At 38.6% G+C, this 19,944-nt stretch overlaps 1 protein-coding gene across 4 annotated transcripts in view; it reads right to left on the bottom strand.

Moving 5' to 3' along the window:
- GRM5 (glutamate metabotropic receptor 5) overlaps positions 1-19,944 on the bottom strand; it is a 665,424-nt gene that overhangs the window by 87,689 nt on the left and 557,791 nt on the right. For all 4 annotated transcript variants that reach the window (XM_073888708.1, XM_073888709.1, XM_025893393.2 and 1 more), the window contains exon 5: positions 12,182-12,428. In XM_073888708.1, the coding sequence (XP_073744809.1) occupies positions 12,182-12,428 (247 nt within the window). The remainder of the gene's footprint in view (positions 1-12,181; positions 12,429-19,944) is intronic.

Below are 19,944 nucleotides of genomic sequence, written 5' to 3'. Positions count from 1 at the left end.
GATGACTAGCCTAATGGATAAAGTGGCCAGGGCACAACAGCAGAGCACATGCAGCACACACTAGAGCTACTCGTTGAAGTCCCAGGCTCTGGGAAACAGGGGATAATACACTGTAAGCACTACAGGACCTCTTCTTCATAAGGCCATTATCCTCAAGAACAGGAGAAGTAGGTGAATTTCCTAACATAGTCACAGAGACTTAGACAAAATAAGATGGAGGAATTTGTCCCAAATGAAAGAACATGACAAGGTCACTGCCAGAGATCTAAGTGAAACAGATATCAGTAACATGCCTGATAGAAAATTTAAAGTAATAAACATAAAGATTCTCACTGGCCTTGAGAAAGGAGTGTAAGACATGAATGAGACCCTTGACACAGATAAGCAGTAACATAGCAGAGATAAAAGGTTCAATAAAAGAAATGAGAAACATGCTTGATGGAATGAAAGCAGGCTGGGAGAAGCAGAGGAATAAATTAATGACCTAGAATTCAGAGCAATGGAAAGTGATCAAGCTGAATAAAAGAGAGAATACAGAATTATGCAAAACAAGAATATACTTAGGGAAATCGGTAACTCCATCAAACACAATAGCATTCATATAATAGGGACCCCAGAAGAAGAAGAAGAGAGAAAAGGGGGCAGAAAATTTATTTGAAGAAATAATAGCTGAAAGCTTCATTTACCTGGGGAATGACACAGATACCTAGATCCAGGAGGCACAGAGAACCCCCAACAAAATCAACAAAAGCAGACCCACACCAAGACATATCATAAATAAAATAGGAAAATGTAGTGATAAAAATGTTTAAATCAGCAAGAGAAAAGAAGACAGTTAGAAACAAGGGAAACCCCATAGGGCTATCAGCGGAGTTTTTTCAGCAGAAACTTTGCAAGCCAGAAGACGGTGGCATGATATATTCAAAGTGCTAAATGAGAAAATTCTGCAGCCAAGAACACTCTATCCAGCAAGGCTATCATTCAGAATAGAAGGAAAGATAAAGAATTTCCCAGACAAACAAAAACTAAAGGAGTTCATGACCACTTAACCAGAAGTATTAAAGGAGACTGCAAGAAATATTAAAGGAGACTGTTTAAGTGGAAAACACAGACCAAAAGTGAAAGTATAATGGAAACACAAAAGCAGTAAAAATTAATATTCCCATAAAAATCAGTCAAGGAACTCACAAAATAAAAGGATATAAAATATAATAACATATACCTAAAATGTGGGGAGGAGAGGAGTAAAAAATGGGTTCAATCTTAAATGACCATCAACTCGATATAGACTGCTATATGCAGAAGAGGTTATATACCAACCTATTGGTAACCATGTATCAAAAACCACTAATAAATATGCAAAGAATAAAAGGAAAGAAATCCAAATATATGACTAAAGAAAATCAGCAAAACATAAAAGAAAGAATGAAAGTAAGAAAGAAACAACAAAAGAAAGAAAAGAAAAGGATAAGAGAAAATTTTCAGAAACAGCCACAAAACAAACAATAAAATGACAATTAGTACGTATCTATCAATAATTACTTTAAATGTAAGTGGAGTAAATGCTCCAGTCAAAAGACATAGGGGGATGAATGGATAAAAAATAAGACCCATCTATATGCTGCCTAAAAGGGACTCTTTTTAGACCTAAAGACACCTGCAGATTGAAAGTGAGGGGATGGAGAAACATTTATTATGCAAATGAATGTCAAAAGAAAGCTGGAATAGCTAATACTTACCTCTGACAAAATGGACTTTAAAACAAAGTCTTTAAAACAAAGACTGTAACATATAATAATAAATGCACACCCAACATAGGAGCACCCAAATACATAAAACTGTTAATAACAAACATAAAGGAACTAATCTATAATAATACAATAATAGCAGGGGACTTTAACACTCCACTTGCATCAATGGACAGATTATCTAAACAGAAAATCAACAAGGAAAAATGGCTTTGAATGACACACTGGAACAGATGGATTTAACAGATATATTCAGAATATTTCGTCCTAAAACAGCAGAATACACATTCTTTTTAAGTGCACCAGGAACAATGTCCAGAATAGATCATATATTGGCCCACAAAACAAGCCTCAACAAATTCAAGAAGATCAAAGTCATACCATGCATGACCTGACCACAACACTATGAAATTAGAAGTCAAACACAAGAAAAAACCTGGAGGGGCCACAAATACATGGAGGTTAAATAACATGCTACTACAAAATGAATGGGTCAATCAGAACATAAAAGAAGAAATAAAAAAAATATGGAAACAAATGAAAATGAAAACACAACAGTCTAAAACCTTTGGGATGCAGCAGAAGCAGTTCTAAGAGGGAAATTTATAGCCATATAGGCCTCCCTCAAGAAGCAAGAAAAATCTCAAACATTCTTACACTGAAAGGAGCTAGAAAAAGAACAAGAAACAAAACCTAAAATCAGAAGAAGGAAGGAAATAATAAAGATTAGAGCAGAAATAAATGATACAGAAACTAAAACAACAACAAAACAACAACAGAAAACCCCGAAAGAACAAATCGATGAAACCAGGATCTGGCTTTTTGAAAATGACAATAAAATTGATAAATCTCTACCCAACTTTATCAAGAAAAAAAGAGAAAGGACTCAAATAAATAAAATCACAAGTGAGAGAGGAGAAATAACAACCAACACCACAAAAATACAAATGATTTTAAGGGCATATTATGAAAACTATATGCTAATAAACTGGACAACCTGGGAGAAATGGATAAATTCCTAGAAACATATAAACTACAAAAACTGAAGCAGGAAGAAATAGAAAACAGATCAATAACCAGCATAAAAATTGAATCAGAAATCAAAAATTCCCAACAAGGAAAAGCAGGACCAGGTGGCTTCACAGGCAAATTCTACCAAACACTTCAAGAAGACTTAATACCTATTCTTCTCAAACTATTCCAAAAAATAGAACAGGAAGGAAAACTTCCAAATTCATTCTATGAGGCCAGCAATACCCTGAAACAAAAAAACAGATAAAGATACCACTAAAAAAGAGAACTACAGGCCAATATCCCTGATGGACATAGATGCAAAAATTCTCAAAAAAACACCAGCAAACCAAATTCAACAATACATTAAAAAGAAATCATTCACCATGAACAAGTAGGATATATTCCTGGATTGCAAAGGTGGTTCGATATTCCCAAATCAATCACTGTGATACATCATATCAATAAGAGAAAGGATAAGAACTATATAATCATTGCAATAGATGCTGAAAAGCACTTGTCAAAGTACTACATCTATTTATGATTAAAAAACCCTCAGCAAAGTAGCTTTAGAGGGAACATACCTCAACATAATAAAGGCCATATATGAAAAACCCACAGCTAACATCATCCTTAATGGGGAAAAACCGAGAACTTTTCCCATAAGATTAGGAACAAGACAAGGATGTCCACACTCACCACTTTTTTTAAAAAAATAATTTTATTTGGGGTGCCTTGGTGGCTTAGTTGGTTGAGCATCTGACTCTTGGTTTCAGCTCAGGTCATGATTTTGCAGTGGGATGGAGCCCTGTGATCAGCTCTGCACTCAGGCAAGTCTCCTGGAGGTTCTCTCCCTTCCCCTCTCCCTCCCCCCCCCCCCCCCACATGCACTGGCATGCTCTCTAAATAAATAAATAAATGAACGAATGAATGAATGAATAAATAAATAAATAAAATCTTTAATTAAAAAATTTAAAAAATTTTTTCTAACCAATCTCTTACACCCAACATGGGACTCGAACTCACGATCCCTAGATTAAGAGGCACATACTCTACCAACTGAGCCAGCCAAGTACCCCACATGACTTTTATTCAGCATAGTACTGGAAGTCATAGCCATAGCAATCAGACAACAACAACAACAACAACAACAATAAGGCATCCAAATCGGTGAGGAAGAAGTGAAACTTTCACTATTTGCAGATGATATCATACTATATATATAGAATCAAAAAATTCTACCAAAAAAACAGCTAGAACTGATAAGCAAATTCAGTAGAGTCAAAGGATACAAAATCAATGTACAGAAATCTGCTGCGTATCTATATACCAATAATGAAGCAGCAGAAAGAGAAATTAAGAAAACAATCCCATTTACAATGGCACCAACATAATAAGATACCTAGGAATAAAACTAAACAAAGAATTGAAAGACCTGTACTCTGAAAAGTATAAAACACTGATGAAAGAGACTGAAGAGGACACAAAAAATTGGAAAGACATTCCATGCTCATGGGTTGGAAGAACAAATATTGTTAAAATGTCTATATTACTGAAAGCTATGTATGCATTTAATGCAATCCCTATGAAAATACCAACAGCATTTTTCACACAGCTAGAACAAACAATGCTAAAATTTGTATGGAACCACAAAAGACCCACATAGCCAAAGCAATCTTGAAAAAGCAAACAAAGCTGGAAATATCAAAATTCTGGACTTTAAGTCATATGAAAAAGCTGTATTGATCAAGACAGTATTGTACTGGCATAAAAACAGACACAGAGATTAATAGGATAGAATAGAAAACCCAGAAATAAACTCACAACTATATGGCGAATTAATCTTTAACAAAGCAGGAAAGAATGTCCAATGGAGAAAAGAGTCTCTTCAACAAGTAGTGCTGGGAAAACTGGACAGCAATATGCAAAAGAATGAAACTGGACCACTTTCTTTTACCATTCACAAAAATAAACTCAAAATGGATTAAATACCTAAACATGAGACCTGAAACCATAAAAATCCTTGAAGAGGGCACAGGCAGTAATTTCTTTTACATCAACCATAGCAACATTTTTCTAGATATGTCTCCTGAGGCAAGGGAAACAAAAGCAAAAATAAACTATTGGGACTTCATCAAAATGAAAATCTTCTGCACAGTGAAGGAAACAACCAACAAAACCAAAAGGCAACCTTTGGAATGGGAGAAGATATTTACAAATGACATATCCTATGAAGGGTTGGCATCCAAAATATATAAAGAACTTATAAAAGTCAACACCCAATAAACAAATAATCCAATGAAAAAACGACAGAAGACATGAATAGACATTTCTCCAAAGAAGACATTTAGATAGCTAACAGACACATGAAAAGAGGTTCATCATCACTTACCATCAAGGAAGTGCAAATCAAAACTATAACGAGACATCACTTGGACCTGTCTGAGTGGCTAAAATCAACAATGTAAGAAACAACAGGTGTTGGCAAGGATGTGGAGAAAAAGGAACCCTTGTGCACTGTTGGTGGGAATGCAAACTGGTGCAGCCACTCTGGAAAACAATATGGTGGTTCCTCAAAAGGTTAAAAACAGAAGTACCCCACAATCTAGCAATCACACTACTGAGTATTTATCCAAAAAATACAAAAACACTAATTCAAAGGGCAACATGCACCCTTATGTCTATAGCAGCATTATTTACCATAATGGATATTGCAGATATGGAAGCAGCCCAAATGTCTATTGATTGATGGATGGATAAAGGAGAGTTATATATATACTGGAATATTATTCAGCCATAAAAAAGAATAAAATCTTACCATTTGCAATGACACGGATAGAGCTAGAGAGTTTAATGCTACATGAAATAAATCAGTCAGAAATACAAATACCACATGATTTTACTCAAATATGGAATTTAAGAAACAAAACAAACTAGCGAAGGGAAAAAAGGGAGAGAGGGAGATATAAGTCAAGAAACAGACTCTTAGGTATAGAGAACAAACTGATGGTTACCAGAGGAGGGATGGGTGGGGTGTTGGGTGAAACAGGTGGTGGGGATTAAGGAGTGTACCTGTTGTGATGAGCACTGGGTGATGTATGGAATTGTCACTATATTGTACACCTGAAACTAATATCACACTGTATGTTAATTAACTGGAATTAAAATAAATAAAATAAAATAAGTCTGAAAATAGCTTCTAAAGCACCTTATGCAACATAAAAATGCTGGAAGCTACTAATACTTTGTGAGTTCTCAGCCTTTATTAGCTATTGTTCTCATTTTGAGTATGGGGGATAGAGAGTGTAAAGAGGGAAAATTAATGTTCTTATTTGTAAGATTTTTCTTGTGTGCAAGAACATTTCCAGAGAAGTATTTTTGAAATAATTTTCCAATGTCAGGACAGTGGATGAGCAACTCCTGTAGACATAACTGTGGGTATGTCTTAGGTACACAATGTCTTCACATAGAAACCTATGCTTTTACCTCCTAGGACTTATAGGATGGGCAGATGGGCTTTGAAAATTCCCCTCCCATCTTTCCATGCTCAGCATAGTTAGCTATCTGGAAATTGACAAGGATGGAAAACTTTCTAGCTTTTGGGTTCCAGTGACCAGGTGACCATAGTCAGACCAATGCTCAGTAAGGAAATGTTAAGAACAAATCTGACATTAGTCTGTTTGGATCTACACTGTAAAGGGATACCATTCTGTTTTTACTCCTAATCACAATATTTTACAGTAGTATCTTTTTCAGAATGCTAATTCATTCTTAAATTTGTTAGCTGTTCAGTAGCTTAAGGATCATCCTAAAGTGTTTTATTTTCAGTAACAGTTTTGAGTAACTGTCTCAAGTCCACTTCTAAGCCCAAAGTACCAGTCTACAGGATACATAACTGAGTCCTAAACCTTCCCACTGTCACAGTTATCCAAGGGTTACTATGCATACAATGAGTTGAGATATTCGAAAATAGAGCACTAAGGCTACAGAAGAAACTCATATATTATGTCATTGACTACTTCAAACACACGGGCTCCGGAGACTTCCAAAGGTACTCTGTGTGAGCCAATAAAGACTGTGAGCAAATAAGCTTTGAACATTCTAGGCTGGGAAAAAGAAAGAATCATCAAGTGTCAGGAAGCTTCTTTCTTTGCTGCTGCTGATTTGAAGAGCTATGAGGGTTTCACTGCTCACCCCAAGGAAGGCTCAAGCCATTCCTACCCATCTTTAACTCTCTCCAGGTCTATCCATATTGTGAATTTTACAGATAATGAAACCGGAGCTTGGCTAGGTTATTGAGTTGTACCATGTTGTGGAGTATGCAAGTGGCAGAGGAAACTGAAACTCAGCCTTTAGACTTCTAATCCAATGTTCTTCTCCATTAGACTGCTCCATATCTATTTGACAGAGTGAAGAACCAACTTTCACTGTTCCTCGATTGCAGAACTCTGTTTTATGTAGGAGAAACGGTAAAATGTAGAGAGATCCAATTTTTGCAAAATAAATATGAAAACTGCATAGAACAGAAAATGTTATATTTGACAGGGAAGAGATTTCAAGAAAAGTTAAACCTTAATTTTGGTTCAAACCTGTCAACCTGTTTTAACTGTGTTAGAGATAATGAATCCTCCTCATGGAATTAGCTTTTAGAGTTCTGGTAATTATTTCTTATCTACAAGAGAAATACAGAGATGGTATCACTAATTGTTTGGTCAGTGAAATGATAACATTGCTGTAAAAATCTTTGGTAGCAGTACATTAGAAAAAGAAATAGGTAAATAATTCTCCATAAAAAAAGATTTCTCCCTTCACTTGTCAATTGGTATGAATTCTTTCAATTTTCAGAGATGGGATATAGGTTTTATTCTCCATCATAAGTGAGAGAAAGTGAGTGAAAAATACTCTTAGTTAGATTTTAGTTAAGAATTAAAACACATAATGGATTCCTGCAATTGTTTTCCCATTATTCAATTCCCTCTCTTTCTTACTGTCTTGCTCTTTTGCTCTCTTTCACTGAGTCTCTTGGTTTCTACATGTTTCTGCTCCTGAAACTTCTTTTTCATCACTGTGTGGTATATGTGACCTGTCTTCTGTAATATCTCTCCCTTCTTTCTCCTTTCTCTCTGCCTCCCCTTGTAGCTCTTCCTTAACTGGCCACAGTTCATGGTCAAAATATACTGAAATTTTTTAAAAATGAATTTTATATAGCATTCAACACCAAAATAAAACAGATAAAATGTGTTCTAACCAAAAAGAAAAAAAAGTCCTATAAAAGCACTAAATAGAAACTAGAGGCAGGCAGGGTTCAGTTTAGCAGAATTGAAGAACTTTCTAAGTGGTTAAACTCTCTGAAAATTAGAGCAGCCTTCCTTCCTCAGAAGATAGTGAGGTTTTCTTTACCCAACAGGGATAAAGCAAGATTGTCAGGAAAATGGCAACATCATGAGGCGGGGAAGGGATTGTGCAGAAATTTAGATTTATATAGCTCTTTTATCCTCTCAGTCTAGAATTCTAATGCTTAGGGGTGTGTGTGTGTGTGTGTATGTGTGTGTGTGTGTGTGTGTGTGTGTGTGTTTTAGAGTTTGATTCTTAAATATGTGGTAAATTGTCTGTTGGTCTAGAAAATAGACACTTTAAGCTCCAGTCCACGCAACAAAGCAATTACAATGATCTGTGTCTTTGGGGTTGGATTATCAGAGATTAGAGAGAAACCACAAGGTGGTTTTGACCAAGTCCTTTAATGGTAACTAATAATGAAATCTTTTTCTAGGATATACATAGAACCATTTCACATGTAACATAAAGAAAATGGGGGGAAAAAAAAGAAAAGAGAACTAAGTTACATTCTCCTCATTTGAATTTAATGATTGTGCCTGGGAATTGCGTACTGTCCTTGTTCTACTACTAATTGACTGCATGAGAGTGGGCGCAACTCTTCCTCTCTCTGAGACTCCATTTTTGCCCCAAGGAAAGTTAGGAAATTAAAAACAAATCATCTTTGCAGTCCTTATGTGGGTAGAGCCACATATTAAGAACCCTTGTGCAAACCAGCTCAGTATCTTCAAATTTCTAGTGTTCTAGCCTTACTTTCTATTTGTCACATCTGTTTCCGTCCACCCATTCCTCTTTTCTTGCCTCTTGGATTAATCAATTTTTTAAAAGTATTCTATTGGCTTTTTAGCTATTCCCCTTGCTAAGGGATTAAATATGCATTCTTTCTTTATCTTATTCTACTTAGTGTAAATTATAAGAAACTTGCTGTTGTAGAATTCTAGACCCCCTTTCTTTATGCTGTGTTGCCAAATAGTTTACATCCCCATACTTAATCAATCCCACAATATAATGTTGAAATTCTTGCTTTAAATAGTCAGTTGTACTTAGTCCGATGTTCTGATGTTGACTCTCCATGTTTCCCCTGCCCAATTATGGTCGGTCCCAGGCAGTGGCTAAGCCTCCTAAACCTTAGTTCTCAATGGACTCTCTCTAAGAGGGTCAGAAAACTTTTGCTCTAAAGGGACAGTCAATATTGTGAAGCTTTGTGAGATGGTCTCGGCTGAAACTACTCAACGCTGCCCATGTAGTGTGAAAGCAGCCAGAGACAGGTTCTAAATAAGTGGGTGTGACTGTGTTCCCATAAAACCCGATTTATGAAAACAGACAGCAGACTCCATTTGGCCTGCAGACCAGTTTGCTGACCTGTGGTCTATACCATTGGTGGTAAACAGTCAAGGTCCATATTTCTTATCTGTAATTCTGAAATCCTTAGAGCTCTAAAAATTATATTTTTATAACTCACTTGGCAGCAAAACATGACCCAATCTGAACTTATCTGGTGAGAGAACTTGACCCGCCCTGTAATGAGGCTCTGTATCGCCTATTTATCACACTTTGTGTGACTACTTGTATGTTTTACTACAGAGATATTAATATGTTGATTAAAGAGTGCTGCTCCACAGCATGCTGGTGGCGTTAGAGGACTGTGTTTCCTTTTCTAAATGGAAAAATTCTCAATTCTGTAACATACCTGGCCCCAAGGGTTTCCTTAAAGAATTGTGGACTGATAGTAGTCTGATTCAATGTGAGGTTTAATAGCAGTGGTGAAAATGAACTCTTTAATGGTCTATGAGTGTGTTTGCCAGAATAGTTGCTACCTGTCCCTATTTCCTCTTGTTTAAGAACTTCCTCCTGTGCCTCTGGCATTTTAGGGGACTCTCTAGTCACCCAGGCTCCTCTGGTTCATTGCCCAGTTTGGAATGTCTTTGACCCAGCAGAACCGTAACTTTTAGTCTACAGAAATAACAATAGAATGCCTACCAATACATTTCTCAAAAAATAGTGGTTTTTAAATTTTGGTCCTGGTTGATTAATTGGCAGGCTGGTTGGATAAGGTTAGGGGTGAAGTCCAGAGATTGAATTAGAATCTTGGTTGTCATGTATTAGATTGTATCTTTGGGGAAGTCACTTAATCTTTGTAAGCCTCAGTTTGTGAGCCTTCAGCTGGAAAAGAAAATGCTAACATTACCTCATAGGATTCAAATGTAGAGGACTTAGCTAAGTGTTTGGCTCAGAGCACATGTTCAATAAATATTAATTTAGTTATTTTATAAATAAAACGATTAATTGGAAAAATAAAAATGCTGCAAACCACCTTCCTGAGTCTGGTTCATGTCCTCAGAGGCCAATTCAGATTATTTATTAATGGGTTACTGTAACACCCAACCTTTGAAATATGTGGAAAGTCTTTGAACAATTGTGAATTCTTGGAAATTGTTTGCAAAATTTTATGTGTATTGTCCTTTAGAGAATATCTATAAATTGCATCTGAGTCTTACAGAGATTCACGTTCTAAAAAAGATTAAGAAACAATGTCCTAAATGCACCCCATTACAGCATATTTGGAGGATTATGAATGAGACAGTGATGTTCTGTCTGATCCATTAAAGTTTCCCATTGGAATAGAGCTGAGACATTTCTTCACTATCTGGTTTTGTGGAACTGGCTTGGGTGCATGACATTAAAACTCTTTGAATATTTGGAGTGTAGTCATCAAAGTTTATGAGCAAGTCCCAAGCTGATGTCAGTGCTATAGGTAAGCTCACAAGAATAATAAATCCATGCGCAGATATCAGGGACTAGGTCTAGACTTGAGCCTATAGACTGAGCTCATTGGTTGACCTGCCCTGTGACACCTTAAGACAAATGTGAAATTTTCTGTGGCCCTGATAAAATGCTTGTATTCCCTGTTCCCCATGGGTATACTGAACAGCCAAAAAGAAGAAAACTATATGTGAAAAGTCAGCTTATCTTGGCAAAGAGCCTGCTTGGAGCAATATTCTTCAAGTCTCTAGAAGAGAGAAAATATATATCTTTCCTCTTGGCTGCATGACTTGGAACTAGCTGTCACTTAGCAGTTCAGTTTGTGACATGGTAACAGCTGCCTCAGGGACCAGCTCCAGTTCACCTCAGTAACACGGAGACAAGCTAGAACCAAGGTGGCTGGTACACGGGTGGGCACATTGGGTGTGAGTTATGGACCAAGTCATGAAACCTTCTCTTGGCAGAATCCGCTGCAAACAGAGTGTAAGGACACCCTCTCCAAGCATGAATATCAAGAATAAACTGTTGCTGGAAGAATACTTACGATTTTACAGTGGGAGACCACAGGACCCTGAATGTGCCGATGTAAGGCAGAGTGAAGAGCCAGCTCTGCTACAGCTCAGAATATCTTTTCAGTGACAATATCCCTCATGGATTAAAAGTCTCATGTGTAGAGTCACTTAAGAATTTAGAGTATGAGATAGATGTGAATTCTGGTAAGTTTTAGTTACCTAATGACTTTCCTGGAGGCTGATCCGTAATAATGAGTAAGTTCATATTTCTCAGGCTCCTCTATAAATAATGAAAGGTGGAATTTCAGAGTAAAAGGCAATTTAGTCCTCAAGAAAGGAGAAAGTCCTCCAGCTAAAGGATAATAAAATAAAATGACTTATAATTTACTATAGGTACAGCAAACAACATAACAGCACCTTAGCCCAATTTCTGAATTACCAGAAATGGAATTGTTCTGGTTTCAGAATAGTTCTATGGCCCATGAAGAGATCAGACTATGGAAAACATGTACAGAGAAATCACAGGGCTGGTTTTTGGGTTTCTACCATAATGTGAGGCTCCTGTCTCTAAGGGTGGGTCTCTGAAATGGGATGATCCCAAGAGCCTGTTTTGGAAGTCAGCATCAATATGTGTACCTGGCCACAGAAAATAAGGTTCCCCTTCTCTATCTTTAATCCCTTTGTGATGTCGGAGCTGGCCAAATATGACCAGTAAGCCTAGATAACCACAAAGGAGATAAACAGGCACATCAGGATCAATGGATGACTGTTCAGGTGCTATTGTCTAGAGGAGAAAATATTGTCTAAGAGTACCTTCCTGGAGAGTCTCCATTCTCATCAAATAAGATCATATCTCCAGAAACTCCAGTAAAATTGGTTTTCATCAGGGAATCCAAAAGTTTCCGTCCATCGATTGGCTTCATTGCATCACAAAGGCCCGCATAGCCTGGACAGAGGGACATCTGCATGTTGTGGAGTCCATAGGCCATGGAATAGATTGCATTAATCACAAATCCCATTTTGGAATCTTGAACATGATGTGTTCTCAGAGTCAGAGAACCTGTTGAGAAACAAATTACGGATTAACTATGAGATTTAATTCTACTATAGCTCTCTCCATGGATTCTGAATAATTGGAGAATTCACAGGAGCAATTTATCAGAGTTAGAACCAGAGTAAATGCAAAGATACAGGTGCCAGCATAGTATGCCTACTAATTGTCTTCTATTTCCAGGTTTTTCTCCCCTGAAAACCTTGAAGAACGACCTGAATTCCCAACAGTAATAAGGTTCACTTCCTCTATTACCAATCTCTGGAGATGGATGCAGGAGAACACTGTATTTCTGTACCAGAAAATTTATCTTAAGGACAGATTAATCTCCTTAGTACTCAACTATGATAATATAACTCCTTGGAGTAGAAATCCATGACAAATCTCCAGTTTCCAAACTATTTAAGTCCTAGCTTAGCAAACTAGATTTTCTACAATCTTGCCTCAACTTACCTGTTTGGATTTATCTTGCACCACTTCCAACCTCAAAGCATACGCTCTCCATTTGGAAATTCTAAAATATAATCTAATATAATCTAACATTTATGCTCCATTAATTAATTAATTAATTATTGGAGTCTGAGCATACAAAAAGCTGTGTGGTTGATGATCTAGGGACAAAACAAAGGTGAATTGGGCATGGATTCTGCACTTAAGAAGAAACTTGTTCAATAATAGAGGTAAATTATGTAACTATAGTGAAAGTTCAAAGGTGATATATCTGTAACACATGTGGAGGTAAAATCTATGGAGGCCCAAAGAGGGAGAGATCCCTTCCAATGGAGGGCTCTTGGGAAAGTTTCGTTGAAGAACTAACACTTGGTCTGGCTTACTGATTCAGTAAATATGGAATAAGTGCCTGTTACTTCTGACTGCCCAGAACCTGCTGGGAATGAGGGACATAATGTTGAACAAGATAAATCTGATTCTTGTCCTAGAGTCTAGAGGGCACATGAGCATCTAAGCAAGCCATTGCAATGTGGTTTGATAAGTGTGGAGGCAGGACTGAGTTGGGAGGGGCACCAGATCCAGAAGCTCACTGATGCTAACTATTATGGCTGAGTATCAGCTGGATGAAGAGTGGAGGGAAGAGTGTTTGAAGGTTCATAGGTGAGATAGAGCATGCTGTGTTTGGGACACTTTAAGAAGGGTGGCATATCCAGAACATGACATGGGAGATGTGAGAATGGGGAGAGCTAAAGGAGCAGAGGAGGGAAGGACTGCTTAAGCTACATTAAGATTGCTGCACTTTATCATCAGATCATTGGGATCCTTTGCAATGTTTAACTAACAAGGGGCATGATCAGATTTCTATGTCAGGAAGACCAGTCTGGCTACAGGGTGAAGAAAGATTCAAAGGGCTGTGGGAGTGGAGCCAGAGAGACCTATGAAGAGGAGATGCAATGATCTGCATGATAGCTGAAGGTGGCCTTGCCTAGGGGGAGACCATGGTTATGGGCATTATGGTCTAGGAGGCAGAATCTACTACCAGGCCTGGTGAGCGAAAAATGGGGAGGATTGATACATATAAGGAGAATATGGCAAGAAGGTGAAAGGAGCAGCTGAAGTAAAGACAGAATTTGTTATTTGGGGAGAAGTTTTCTGTAAGAGAGATAAAAAGGAATTTTTCAAAGTAGCATGGTTCTTCATGACTTTTCAAACTGAAGAGGCATATTATCCCACTTCTTCACATATCCCCAAATGCTGATACTTTATTACCCTGAGCAGAGAAACAGGGAAAACAGCTTGGCTCATCCTGACATAAGTCTAATGTGGGGAATCCTGTTTCCATCTAAGGACTAGACACTGCACCCAGGCTACTTTCCAACCAATTCTTACAATTTCCTTCTCTACACAGGCTGTCTCAATACTTCCACATTTCCCCTCCTGCCAATGGAAACTCGATGCTTCTAGGTACTAAGTCAAATACTTTGGGATCACTTTTCACTCCTCTTTTCTTCATATATTCTCAACTCTTATTTGATATATCTTTAAAATATATCTAGAATTAAACTACTTCACACCCATCTACTTCTACCAGATTCATCATCTCCTGTCTGGATTACAGTGACAGTCTTTTGACTGGTCTCATTTTTACTTTTGCCTATCTTCTCCCACTCCAGCCAGTTTTCAACACAATGGCCAGAAAAATTCCCATAAAATTTAAATTAGATCATGACACTCCTCTGATCAAACTTTCCAGTGGCTTCTTTATTACTGAAAGTAAAAGCCACAGTCCTTGCAATGATCTTTGAAGACATACAGGAACTTGACTCATGGCACTCTATCCCTCAACTTCTGACTCCATCTCCTAACACTCTACATTTAAATGATTTCTCTCTAGCCACACTAACCTCCTTCCCAGTCTTCACTTATTCAAGGGTGCCCCTGCCTCTGGGCCCTGTACTTGCTGTTCCTTCTACCCAGAATGCTCTTGTTTCCTCCTCAGTGCAGGTCTTTGCTCAAATATTATCCTCTTTGTGAGACCTTCTGGAGATATCCTGTCTAAATCTTATCTCCAATCCTCCCCCCCCCACCCCATACACCCTACCTCCTTTCCTGGCAATATTTTTCTCCTTACCACCATCTAAAATGCCACATGTTTGTCTTTTTATTGTCTGTATCATCTACCCACTAAAATCTAAACTCTGTGAGGCCAGGGATTTTATTTCTAGTTTTGTTCACTACTCAGTGCCTAGACCAGTGTCTAGCACATAGTGGGTGCCCCAAAAATATCTGTTGAATAAAGAACTGTCCCTTCTAACTAGACTATTCCCTTCCATTTTCTTTTCCTTCTTGACCCCACTAATACGAATTCTATCCAGTTTTAAAGGTTCCAAGAACATTTCCTTCATGAGGACCACCATGATTGCAGATACTAAAATTAATGTCACCCTTCGGAACTCCCTGTCACTTTTTCTATATATCTCTCTCTCAGGCACCCTGCACACCATACTATAGAAATGTGGGCACACTTAGGGGAGGGAGAATTTGAAGCATCCATTCCCCATGTCAGTCCATCTCCTACCTTCCTCTAATGCCTTAAGTGGATGTGTTACTCACACATCACCTCAGCCTCCCAACCCACTATCAGAGGTCAGCAATAGTTGCTTCTATGACTACTAGAGAGGTGGTTGTTTGAGTCTCATTCTCTTCTTTTTTTTTCTCTTATGAGCAGAGGATAGAAATGCTTTATGTCTTCCTAGCTCTGTGACTTGGGCAAGTTACATAAATTCTCTAAGATTCCGTTTAATCATCTGTTAAATGGTAATAAGTCATAACTACCTCGCACAGCACCTGGCACAAGAGAGATGCTTCATAAATAGTCACTGTACCAACATACAAACCATAATGATCTTTAGTCACTATGATGAGTGGTCAAGCCTTTGGAGAATGAAAGCAAGCCAAAGGTCTTGCCTGACAGTATGTGCAGTAGAGTTCTCTGGCAGTCATCATTCCGTGTGCCCTTCCTGATTTTTCTTTATGTCTTAGTCTGTGATAGACAGCAACTGGCACAAAGGCAACATGTGAGGCTTATTCATTTGTAAATCAAATCACAGTGCTTAGGGCATGGTTACTGCACTGTTTGTTGAATTGAATGGGGGCAAGAATGAAAATTTGCATTTTTGTTTGGCACTTTTCAAAATAATTTTTGCATATATCAGTGATATGCTGCAATACTGTATTCATACTGCAGAGATAAAGAAACTGAGCTGTAGAGGGGGAGGAGAAAAGATGGCAGAGGAGTAGGGGACTCTATCTCAACTGGTCCCCGGAATTGAGCTGGATATCCAGACCACTCTGAGCACCCACGAAATCAGCCTGAGATGTAAGAAGATCTGGATCTCTACAAACAGAATATCGCAGACAGTTGGTTTTGAGGTATGAGGCGGGGAGCCGTGATTCGGCAGGCAGATATCAGAGGATAAACAGCAGCGGGAGGGAGCCTGGCTATGGGGATCCTACACCACCGGTGAGCGACAGCCTCGCTTGCTGGGGATGGGGCAGACTCCCAGATGGGTAGCAGCAGGGAAAGGACTTTAGGGCAGCCCCTGGGTCGGAAACCCAGAGCAGGGGGGTCGCACCTGCGAACTGGGAGCGGCTGGTGGTTTTAGAAGCACAAAGGGCAGAGACGTGCCCCGACCTGGAGGCAGGACTGGGAGCGCTGCGGAGGGGCACACAACCCAGGCTGCTGCAGTTTATAGCAGCATGGACAGAAACGGAAATAGTGTGGTCCGGAGAGCTCACTGAAGAAGACTGCGGTCTCTGCTCTGAGGCAGAGGGCTGGAAACGGTCTCTTCTGCTCTGACTCTCAGAGAGACACAGAAAGCCGCCAGGGAAAGCCACCAGAGAACAAAAGCCCCCAAAACTGATTACCGCTGAGCCCATCCCCCGCCACAGGGGGCAGGGCAACTCTGCCCAAACAGAGTTGCCTGAGTAACATCGTGGCAGGTCCCTCCCCAGACAGGCTGGGAAAACAAGAGGCCAGCAACACTAAGGTCCCTAGAAAACAGGCGCATCTTGCTTGGGTTCTGCTCAATAATTTGGACTCTAAACATTCTCTCAACCACCCATCAACAGAAAGACTAGGAGGAGGAACCCCCAAAATAGAAAAGACTCATTACAAATGGATGCAGATATAACCAAGATGTCTGAGATGGAATTCAGGCTAGGAATTGTGAAGAAAATAGATAGAATGGAGAAATCAATTAATGGCAACATAGAGTCTCTAAAGGCAGAAATGAAAGCTGAATTGGCAGAACTTAAAAATGCTATCAGTGAGATCCAATCCAATCTAGATAATTTAACAGCTAGGGTAAGTGAGACAGAAGAATGAATAAGGTCTTCCAGGTCAGACAATATAATAGATAAAAAGGGAAAAGAGGAGGCCAGGGAAAAACAACTCAGAATCCATGAAAATAGAATCAGAGAACTAAGTGACACCATGAAGCATTCCAATGTCAGAATAATTGGAATCCCAGAGGGAGTGGAGAGAGAGAGAGGACTAGAAGATGTATTTGAGCAAATCGTAGCTGAGAACTTCCCTAATCTGGGGAATGAAACAAACATTCGCATCCTAGAGGCAGAGAGGACCCATTCCAAGATGAAGGAAAACAGGCCAACACCCTGGCAGGTAATAGAAAAACTTGCAAATCTTAGAACCAAGGAAACCATCTTAAGGGCAGTTAGGGGGAAGAGATTCCTATGTACAGAGGGAAGAACATCAAGATAATGTCAGACCTATCCACAGAGACCTGGCAAGCCAGAAAGGCCTGGCAAGACATATTCAGGGTACTAAATGAGAAGAACATACAGCCAAGAATACTTTATCCAGCAAGGCTGTCATTTAGAATGGATGGAGAGATGCAGAGCTTCCACGACCAGCAGAAACTGAGAGAATATGTGACCACTAAGCCGGCCCTGCAAGAAATATTAAGGGGGGGGTTCTATAAAAGGAAAAAGACCCCAAGAGTGATATACAACAGAAATTTACAGGGACAATCTATAAAAACAATGTCTTCACAGGCAACATGATGACAATTAATTCATATCTTTCAATAATCACTCTCAACGGGAATGGCCTAAATGCTCCCATAAAATGGCACAGGGTTGCAGATTGGATAAAAAGACAGGACCCATCCATATGCTGCCTACAAGAGACTCATTTTGAACCTAAAGATACATCCAGACTGAAAGTGAAGGGATGGAGGTCCATCTTCCATGCCAGAGGACCTCAAAAGAAAGCTGGGGTAGCAATTCTTATATCAGACAAATTAGATTTTAAACTAAAGTCTGTAATTAGAGACACAGAAGGACACTATATCATTCTTAAAGGGTCTATCCAACAAGAAGATCTAACAATTGTACATATCTATGCCCCCAACATGGGAGCAGCCATCTATGTAACCCAACTGTTAACCAAAATAAAGAGTCATATTGATAACAATACGTTAATTGTAGGAGACCTCAATACTCCACTCTCAGCAATGGACAGATCATCTAAGCAGAAAATCAACAAGGAAACAAGAGCTTTGAATGATACACTGGATCAGATGGACCTCATAGATATATACAGAACATTCCACCCTAAAACAACAGAATACTCATTCTTCTCAAGCGCACATGGAAGTTTCTCCAGAATAGACCACATACTGGTCACAAATCAGATCTCAACCAATATCAAAAGACTGAGATTATTTCCTGCATATTCTCAGACCACAATACTTTAAAATTGGAACTCAATCATAAGAAAAAATTTGGAAAAAATTCAAACACTTGGAAGCTAAAGACCACTCTGCTCAAGAATGTTTAGGTCAACCAAGAAATCAAACAAGAACTTAAAAAATTCATGGAAATCAATGATAACGAAAACACATCTGTCCAAATCTATGGGATACTGCAAAGGTGGTCCTAAGGGGGAAATACATAGCCACCCAAACCTCACTCAAAAAAATAGAAAAATCCCGAATTCACCAACTAACTCTACACCTTAAAGAACTAGAGAAAAAGCAACAAACGATGTCTAAGCCACACATTAGAAGAGAAATAATTAAAATTAGAGCAGAGATCAATGAATTAGAAACCAGAAATACAGTAGATCAAATCAACGAAACTAGAGGTTGGTTCTTTGAAAGAATTAAGATCGATAAACCACTGGCCAGACTTATCCAAAAGAAAAGAGAAAGGACCCAAATTAATAAAATTATGAATGAAAGGGGAGAGATCACGACTAACACCAAGGAAAAAGAAACAATTATTAGAAATTATTATCAACAACTATATGCCAATAAACTGAGCAATCTGGATGAAATGGAGGCCTTCCTGGAACCCTATAAGCTGCCAAGACTGAAACAGGAAGAAATTGACAACCTGAATAGGTCAATAACTAGTAATGAGATTGAAGCAGTGATCAAAAACCTCCCAAAAAAGAAGAATCCAAGGCCTGATGGATTCCCTGGGGAATTCTACCAAACATTCAAAGAAGAAATAATACCTATTCTACTGAAGCTGTTTCAAAAAATAGAAACAGAAGGAAAACTTCCAAACTCATTCTATGAGGCCAGCATTACCTTAATCCCCAAACCAGGCAAAGACCCCATCAAAAAGGAGAATTTCAGACCAATATCCCTGATGAATATGGATTCCAAAATCCTAGCTAATAGGATCCAACAATACATTAAAAGGATCATCCACCACAACCAAGTGGAATTTATCCCCGGGATGCAAGGGTGGTTCAACATTCTCAAAGCAATCGATGTGATAGAACACATTAATAAGAGGAGGGGGAAGAACCAGATGGTCCTCTCAATTGGTGCAGAAAAAGCATTTGACAAAATACAACATCGCTTCCTAATTAAAACTCTTCAGAGTATAGGGATAGAGGGAACATTCCTCAAGTTCATAAAATCCATCTATGAAAAACCCACAGCGAATATCCTCTTCAATGGGGAAAAGCTGAGAGCCTTTCCCTTAAGATCAGGACGTGTGTCAAGGATGCCCACTCTCACCACCATTGTTCAACATA

Source organism: Callorhinus ursinus, unplaced genomic scaffold (assembly GCF_003265705.2).
Source record: "Callorhinus ursinus isolate GAN/ISIS: 27379988/994484 unplaced genomic scaffold, GSC_fseal_2.0 scaffold93, whole genome shotgun sequence".
NCBI classification, from domain to species: domain Eukaryota; kingdom Metazoa; phylum Chordata; class Mammalia; order Carnivora; family Otariidae; genus Callorhinus; species Callorhinus ursinus.
This window is presented reverse-complemented; position numbering and strand designations above follow the sequence as displayed.